Source organism: Bicyclus anynana, chromosome 11 (genome assembly GCF_947172395.1).
Source record: "Bicyclus anynana chromosome 11, ilBicAnyn1.1, whole genome shotgun sequence".
Classification (NCBI taxonomy): Eukaryota; Metazoa; Arthropoda; class Insecta; order Lepidoptera; family Nymphalidae; genus Bicyclus; species Bicyclus anynana.
In genome coordinates, this window is record NC_069093.1 from 5,191,206 (window position 1) to 5,200,421 (window position 9,216).

At 33.3% G+C, this 9,216-nt stretch overlaps 2 protein-coding genes across 2 annotated transcripts; both read right to left on the reverse strand.

Moving 5' to 3' along the window:
• Positions 1-3,313: 3,313 nt before the first annotated feature.
• Positions 3,314-6,416, reverse strand: LOC112044766 (ankyrin repeat domain-containing protein 27-like). The gene has a single exon (XM_024080721.2). The coding sequence runs from the start codon at positions 6,094-6,096 to the stop codon at positions 3,316-3,318; it is 2,781 nt and encodes a 926-aa protein (XP_023936489.2). The 5' UTR covers positions 6,097-6,416; the 3' UTR covers positions 3,314-3,315.
• A 274-nt stretch (positions 6,417-6,690) lies between these two features.
• On the reverse strand, positions 6,691-8,966 carry LOC112044794 (uncharacterized). Its single transcript, XM_024080757.2, has 3 exons — positions 8,503-8,966; positions 7,648-7,879; positions 6,691-6,961 (listed from the first exon to the last, which is right to left on the reverse strand). The coding sequence occupies exons 1-3, from the start codon at positions 8,512-8,514 to the stop codon at positions 6,732-6,734; spliced, it is 474 nt and encodes a 157-aa protein (XP_023936525.2). The 5' UTR covers positions 8,515-8,966; the 3' UTR covers positions 6,691-6,731.
• Positions 8,967-9,216: the final 250 nt, after the last annotated feature.

Consider the following 9,216-nt stretch of genomic DNA (forward strand, 5'->3'; position numbering starts at 1 on the left):
GGGCAACCAAAAAAAAACTAACTTCGGAAATACTCAACCAGCACGTCAGATAAGGATATAGTAGGTTAGATAATTACTAAAAGGTGTACATTTCGAAAATCTAACGATTTGAGCGTAATGTAGTGGAGTTTTATGAATTTAAATATCGCGTGACTCAAACGGAGAAAGAATTCATCGTGAGAAAACCTGCATACCAGAGAATTTTCTTAATTCTGTGGGTCTGTGAAGTCTGCCAATCCGCATTGGGCCAGCGTGGTGGACTATTGGCCTAACCCCTCTCATTCTGAGAGCTAAAGCTCAGCAGTGAGCCGAATATTAGTTGATAATGATGATGATGACTAGTAACTTATTTAATTAATCCGAGTAGCCTGCAATGCCCGAGTAAGAACGAGTTTACATGGTGTGTCAATAATAATAGTTAATGATGTTCACAATGACTTTACGACAAATTATTCTAAGGTATATCATGCGCACATAGATCGCGTTTATGGATTATTGTACTGTTGCGTCCTGGTTTTATGATCTCGTCTTAATAATGCCGAAAAAATAATTCACCTACAGCCTTTCTTGACGAGTACTGTTTACCAACTAACAAATTAAAACTGAGGGTACAACTAGTCATTTCACACCTAACAATAATTATAATTAACTTGTTCTTAAATTAATGAAAATAAATTTGATTAATAAGTTTAGAACAATTAGATATGGTTAATATATTTTACATAACATTATATATACCAACCATACATAATTTAAAATAAATAAGTTATGAAATGGCATGTGTTTTGTACCCTCATTTGTAATTTATTTGTTGGTAAACAGTACTTATCAAGAAAGGCTGTAGTATAATTACTAGAAGATATAACTATTGGTGCTGTTTCATTTATCTAAAACAGTTCTATCTTTATACTAAGAAAACATTTTGAAATAGTTCTCTACTCTGTCAGTTTAGTTAAGAACGAATTTTTTAGCTATATAGACAGTAGAGAACTATTACGCATACTATAGGCATCAATATTTCCTTATAATATGATATAATTACAGCAAATTAATATTTAGGATTCTCTTTCACGCATCACAATCATAATTTTTTGTTTTGACTAATCGTTATATTTATAGCTTAGTATTAAGTTACTTCAATCGAACGTCAGCGCACATTTATAGACTTAAGAAATTCAAAAATAATCTGTTGTGATGAATTTACAAATGTTTTTAACAGAGGGTCCAAAAAAAATCGAAAAAATTACGATTACAATCATGTGTTCATAATTTTTTCGATTTGGAATTTTAAATAATTGTAATATTTAGACCTAAATAAATTTTCATTCACTTTTCTTCATAAATCAAATCATAGAAAACATCAAGATATTTTCATTGTTAAATTTTTGTTTTAAGTAGATTTTTAATATAGTTACTTAGTTTTTTGTGTAACTTACATAATATTATTGTACATAATAATTAGTTTGTAAGATCATTTATTAGATAATGCATAGGCAATAATGAACTATGAATGTCTGATGACAGTTTTCGTGAACTACTGATGTAGGTAAATTTTATTGTAAATAAGAGATGTGATATATAACTATTTATAAATTATACAATATACATATTATATTATGTAAATATTACAAAGATTTTTAAAGAGCATTTTAGAACATTGTTTATACAATAATGGATGGAAAATAATTCTGTCACTAATAGGTAAAACGAAGCCAATGTGTTGGAAGTCTTGCTCAAAATGAGTGTCTCGTGATAGGAAGGATTATAAATAAGCTAAGGATCATAGCTCATTAAAGCAAACCGGCACTTGATTAGCACTATCAGTAATAGACTTCAAGAAATTTATAGTCACTAAATCAACAGTATTTATTATCAGTATATTGCCACTCTTGTAAGCTGAGTTGAGGCGGTATGTATCAGATGCCGGGTGGATTTAATGAGCTTTAACCTTAAAACACATCACAATCGACGTGATTTGGTCTCAATTTTGAATGAAATGGTATGCTAAATTTTAATATTTAATGTAAAAAATTTGAATTTTTCGGATGGAGTAAGTTAATTAAATAAACATAAAGAAAACACATAAAATATTCATAAATGCAACAATTTTATTTATCAGAATGTTTTTAAAAATAATCGTGACACCTGTATTTTAATAGAAAATAATTAATAAAAAGCGGTTAACAATTTTAAGTCAGTCTTTTTTTATGGGTAAATCCTAATTAATATACTATGGCACAAAAACTTAAAGAAACATCAATATTAGATAGGTAGGTTTCATATGTGTTTTTAACAAAATATGCAATATTAAAATCTTCTGTATTCATTGTTAATTTATTTAAAGTGTTAGTTTTGATCAAACTAAATTACATTTTAATTAAAGAAAAAATTTGAGAGGTGTCAAGGGACACCCGGATGGAACGAAGTTCGCTATAGCTGTCATCTCTATCGCTATTGATTGTGTCGGAGGCTCTTTTGGGGTCAGAAGGCCTTTTAGGGACCCTGGAGCTCCCCAGCTGTCTTCAGGTCACAGCTTACAACTATAGCTAAAACATTACCCTTCCTTCTTACACAGTCGGGTAAAAAGTGTCGTTACAACATTTTGGTCTTAAAGAATGTTTTTTGTCTAGCCCCCTTTCGCAATGAGCGATGAGGAACTTCGTTCCAATATTTCATTGTCATTGAGTTCTAAATGTGTTCAAAAGTAAAATATTTTAACAAAAACAAAGTTTGAAATAAATGAAATAAGTAAAAATCTGTTGTTTTGTACTGGGTGCCCATACATTTTCACACTTACAAAAACTACTAAAGTGAATATAAAAAAGTTGTGCTAAACAGAACACAAAACAATAATTCATTAGTAATATCTTCTTGTCTTTTATCTCTACATTTCTTTTTTAATGTATCCACACCTTTCCAAATAATTCTTATGAGTATATTATTATGTTTTGTTAGAAAGTCGCAAAGTTAATAAAATTATGCTTAAAATTACTAAAACCCATGTAAAGCATATATTCTTATGCATGTATTAAGTGCTTCATCTATCTAAATATTTGCATGCTTGTTTTTTTAAAACAGTAGAAATACACATTTAACTTAACACTAAAACATGGTTTCTTAATATTAGTAAGTAAAGCTGTCATAAAAAACTAGATTTTATAATTTTGGCTTATCTAAATGTCTTTAGAGAAAGTCTGCATTTTATTTGTCAAATACAGATTAAATAGTTAAGGAAGTTGCAGTAATGTTTTAAAGTTGGCTCTTGATTTGCATTTAAAGTGCAGTCAATCTTCAAAGATTTATAGTTAAATCTGATTACACTGGATTATGTATGTTAATTTTATTTGCATATTTTTCTATTAAATCTATGACTGTTAAGTGGAGTTTTTCTTTTGCTACATCAATTGCTGATTTCTGAGATCCATTCAGTAATGTAATATTAGGTCCATAGTTCAGTAAGACTTTAGTGGCTCCTATGTTTCCCATTTCGCTTGCATCGTGCAATGGTGTGTTGCCTGACAAATCTAAAGCATTTATATTTGCTCCATTATCAAGCAAACAACTTATTACCACAGTCTTATTATTTATAGCTGCTAGATGTAAAGGAGTTTGTCCTTTTTTATTACAAGCATTGACATTGCTTTTGTTTAAAACTAGAATATTGCACAGTTCATCTAAACCATATCTAGATGCATAGTGAAGTGCTGTGAAACCATTGGAGTCTGTAAAGTTAACGTCAAAGTCAGATATTGTTTGGTGAGTTTTCTTACAAAATTGGCATTCACATAAAGGATGGCATGATGGATTTTTGTTTATTGTGCTTTTGGCATTAGCATAATTTTCATAATTAATATTCATATAAAAACAAGCAAGCTTCACATCACCATAAGATATGGCTTGTAAAATTCTCTCAATCCTTTTCAAATTTTCAACAGTTTTTGATGCATTGTTAGCTTCATTATTTTTTATTTTAAGATGGTTCAGTTTTAATGTCACAGGATTATCAGTCTTGCAATTCAATGTCTTGATATCTGTACTAGTTATGTGGATGTATTCATACAGACTGGGGGTACTTGATTTAAGAACTTGCAAGATCTTCAAATTGTGTGCATAGTCAAAAGCAGTTTTATTGTTACGATTCTGAATAGAAGGCTCTGCACCATTTTCAATTAATAATTTTGCTATGCCTTCATAACCCCATTTTGAAGCTAAATGTAAAGGTGTATTGCCAACTTCATTTGTGCAATTTATTTTTAATTTCTTTCTACCATGTTCAGCAAAATATATTAGAGCTTTCACACAATTTAAATGTCCATTATTCACTGCCATATGCAATGGTGTATTTTTGTCAATATTTTCCTTGTTTATTGAAGCTCCAGAGTGTAGTAAAAGTAACAGGGCATTTTGGTGTCCTCTGGATGCAGCATAATGTAGAGGTGTGCATTCATTAAGATCAGTTGCATTTATTTGTGCACCAATGTCAATAAGGATTTCAACTACTGATGCTTTTCCATGCACTGAGGCAACATGCAAAGGTGTGAGTCCATGGCTGTCTCTTGAGGATACAGTTGGAGAAGTCTTCAGAAGATTTTTAGATATCTTGGAGCAACATTTTTTACAGTTACATAGAGGGTGACATAGTTTCTGATATATTTCTGTGTCAGAGTCATCATCGTCATCATCATCATCGTCATTGTCCATATTATCAAGTGCATTAAATTTCAAAGCATTTCTCTCATGTTGGATGCTATTTAAATGTTTTTGATTCTTTTCTAGCAATATTTGTACTTGTTCAGAGTTGTTTGCTTTGATTAAATCAAATATATATTCGAGGGTTTCCTCTCTTCCGTTTGTGTCACAGGTTGAGATTGATTCAGTCAAGCTACCTCTCCGTTTAGAAGTATTTAAGTTGTCTTCCGTAAGATCACTTTCATAATAATAGGACTCGGGATTTGGTGGACCTGCTAACGCACCAGACTGAATATGTTCAATAACAGCTTCTAAAGTAGTTATTAAAAAGTCACTTTCATCTCCGTCTCCTTTACCCACACCACTAAAGCGGAATTCTTTCATGTATTTAAGTTGACTATACCAGTTTGGCAAACCTGATTTAATTAGCAAAAACACAAATACAGGTAGTAAATCATCTGCAGTTAATAGGACAATATTATTGCTGTCATCAATCTTGTTGATTGCATTTAATGCCTGTTTTAGACATAACACCTTTTCTAGAACTGTGTTGTATGTGTCAATTTTAGAAAGAATCTGTTTTGCTTTTGGCACTGCATGATACAATTCCTTCTTTATATCAAGGTCTCTCAGTTGAATATCTGACATGTTTCTTATCTTTTTATTTAGATGAGAGTCTTCATAGGCACAAATAGTACAAATAGGTTTGAATAACAAGTCAAATAATAAATGTTGCATGTAGCTTTCCACAGACAGTTTTATGTTTTCCAACAAATGTTTAGATGTTTTACATTTCTCTCTGAGTCTGCGGTTCTGCAGTGTGCTTTGAAGGCATTGTGTGTACAACTCGCTGACAGCATCTCTCAGTGGAGCAATGGCCGTGGGTAAAGTGGAATGCTTTTTTATGAACGACTGTATATTCTGTTCAATTTGGTCGAGGACTTGACGTCCCGCAGCCTGTGTCCACAGTAAATCAATACAATCATTAATGGACAGCAAGCAATCTTTGGTCACTGTGTTGTCCAACTTTGCATTTGGCTCTAAAGGACTTTCAACACACCATACCTTGTATTTAATATAGTCTTCGGTGTAGAAAGTTTCCTCAAATAGTATGTGGCTCTGGAGAGGCAAACCTTTGGTGACTTCGAGCGTGATGACTTTGTTCGCAACACTCACCTGCTTCTCTGTGAGGGTGCTATAGTGTGTCTCTGGTAACTCGTCACTGGGAACCAGCACATGTGCACAGAAATCTTCTACAGTAAACACACGAGTGTTCAAACTACCAATACGCGGCACGCATATTATCCACGATTGTGAAATACAATGTTGAAACACATTGGAATATTCATTTTTGAGTTGTATAAAAAATGGATTGTCTGAGATTATTTCGTCGTACGCTCCTTCCATAGCGACGAAGGCGTGAGATCCAACTGAAGGTAAGTGAGTATAATTATGTTAATTGCAAATATAAATTATTTTCAAACAGCTTTATGGTAATTTGTTCCCTTGAACTTGTTTCTAAATGTTATCGGCAATCAAACTCTCATTATCGGATTATAGTTGTTGGTGAACCGACTTCCTGGTGCAAGTAATTTGGTAAAACTTCTAATGTATCTCATTGTACATGCAAATAAATATTTTCTCTATTTCAAAATTAATTAAACTGAATAGATTATTGATGGAAATCGAAAATTAAAAACACTGCTCAGCTGCTGAAGAACTTTGATTTTTTGACAAATGAAAATGACAATTATGAATTGACAGCAGAAGCTGACATTGACGTATTTTGATCTTAACTAAGTTTTTTTAAATTGAGTCCTCAGCTTTGGATTATAGGGCAATTTTTTTTTTCACTTTGATTTATTTTCGCTTAGCACTCCTAAGATTATTATGAATATATTGAAATAGTCCTAAATGTTTGTATTGTATTTATGTCTATAAGAAATCGTTATTCTGCTAAAAAGTTAGGTACATGTTAAGAATAAAATAAAAGCCATAATGTTTCATTAACACTTTTATTAGAAAATATTTTTTAAAACCTATTATCCGCGACCACGTCCACCAAAGCCACCCCTACCTCCAAAACCACCTCTACCTCCGAAACCTCGTCCACCAAAACCTCTTCCGCCAAATCCTCTACCTCCAAATCCTCTACCTCCAAAACCTCGACCGCCAAATCCAAAACCTCCGAAACCTCGCGATCCGTATCCCCCAAAACCTCCGCCAAATCCCCCAAGAACTATGGGTAGCGGTAGTGGACGTCTGTAAAAACCTGTGAATAAAGGAAAGTGTTTGATCAAAGGCACTGACTTAGCTTTTAGTCTTTTAAAGCCTCAATAACTCAGTGGTAAAGGGTCCGGACTCATCACCGAGGGGTGGTGGTTCGATCCCGGCTCGCCGCCCTTATCATACTTACACACATATAACACAGTATGTTCTGACTAGTTGAAGGGTATCGGGAATATTGGCAATATTTAAAAGTTAGAGCAATTTTTTTTTACAAGTTAGCCCTTGACTACAATCTCACCTGATATTAAGTAATGATACAATCTAAAATGAAATCGGGCTAACTTATTAGGAGGAGGACGACAATCCACGCCCCTTTCGGTTTCTACACGACATCGTACCGGAACGCTAAATCGCTTGGCGGTATGTCTTTGCCGGTAGGTTAGGCCTAGCCACAGCCGAAGCCTCCCACCAGCCAGACCTGGATGACTGAGGATAACCTCAATCGGCCCAGCCGGGGATCGAATTCAGGACCTTCGTCTTGTAAATCTACCGCGCATACCACTGCGCCACGGAGGTTGTCAAAAAAGTCATCACTTGATCACGTTGTCGATCGGATATGTCATGTCTATTAATTTTGTTAATTTTAGAAACGTCCAAATAAATAATTTTAGCATTTGTAGACCTTTTCATACGGCTGATACGACGCTAGCAACGCCCCTCCATACTAACCTGCTCCATAGTAAGGATAGTAACCAAAACCAAACTGTCTCTTCACTCGCGTATGATTATTCTCATCAATGTTTTCGCTTTTAATATCATTATTTTGTATTTCGTCGCGTTCCCGTTGCTGAAGATTCTCTTGCTCTCTATGATTTTCATTTGTTTCCGTTACTTCTATTCCATTTGTTAAGTTTTGGAATACTATTAATAAAATTATAGAGAAACTTATGGTGTGAGTATTCTGTAAAAGAGAGATATATCTAAATAAGTAAATAAATATTGATTTTCATAATAGAATCGATTAAACTAGTAGAGTAACGTGTCAAAAACAAAGTGGATTTTTTCGGTATAAATTTAGCATAAATTCTGCTATAAGTCAACCATTTATCACTGTAGGTGGTACCAAAATTCATCTGAATTCAATGATTCTAAACTTAAAGCTTCGCTTTTTTATATCCGTGGGTTTAACCTAGAAGAGGTATCAAAAAGATGGATTTTTTATTTTTTATTATGTAGGTACCTATTAGCAATGATTTATTATTACAAATGTGTCGACCATACTCCATAGACCATAGACCAAAACAAAAATGTAGAAATGATTGGTTGAGTTTTGCTTTTCTGAATTCCTTGGGAACACGATAACACCACTTTGACGATATAAAAAAAAGTAGCTTATATGTTAATCCTGGGTATAATCTATCAATTTTCCAACAGCCAAATCGGTTCAGTAGTTGCGACGTGAAGGAGATTAGGTACTTTTGTAATTAGGTACCTACACTAAGACACACAAACTTTCGCCTATAATATAATTTTAGTGTGATTACTAACAAAACATTTTTAATAGTGAACGTAAACGTAACTTACGTAAACTGCCATATTTGTAGGTTTTCTACGACTGAAGTGATTCAGTTAGCGAGTGATCCTTTATATTATAGAGTATAACTCTCAGAGACCAGACTTGCTAATTGGTATTCATCACAATTCACAAGTGTTTCCCCACATGGAAAGGTTCTTTTCAATAATAATGTGACAAATACTATAAATATACCTACCTACCTACTATAAAAATGCCCATCGATCGTAGATCGTTAGATGGGCCTCAAAGCGTCGCGGAATTGTTATTGGTTTCGCACATGGAGTACGTCATCACTTGTAACATATTTCTCTTTATTCATGTTGTGGCTTGTGTTTTTACACTTCTAAAATGAAATGGCACAAATATGAGATTAAAATAAGAAAAAACAGTAAATATTTTTTTTAAGTCCACGTCCACTCACAGCATGCGCTTGTTACGTACTAAGATAAGATGTGTGTGCACGTCTTTGGGTAATGACATAAAATTGTACATTCTTTAGTATGGAGTGGCCCATCTAACGATTTATATCGATGAAAATGCCCAGTTTGTCTGCTTGCAATTTAGTTTTCGGATAGTTTTGGATTCGGACCTCGGAACCAAAATTTTTTGAACTGCTACGAATATTTCCTACCCTCGAAATAACACTGAATTTGGTTCACTAATTTTCAATTTATTGATAAAAAGCAGATGGTAAGCACCCGTTTTGTTTTGTGTAGTTTCAC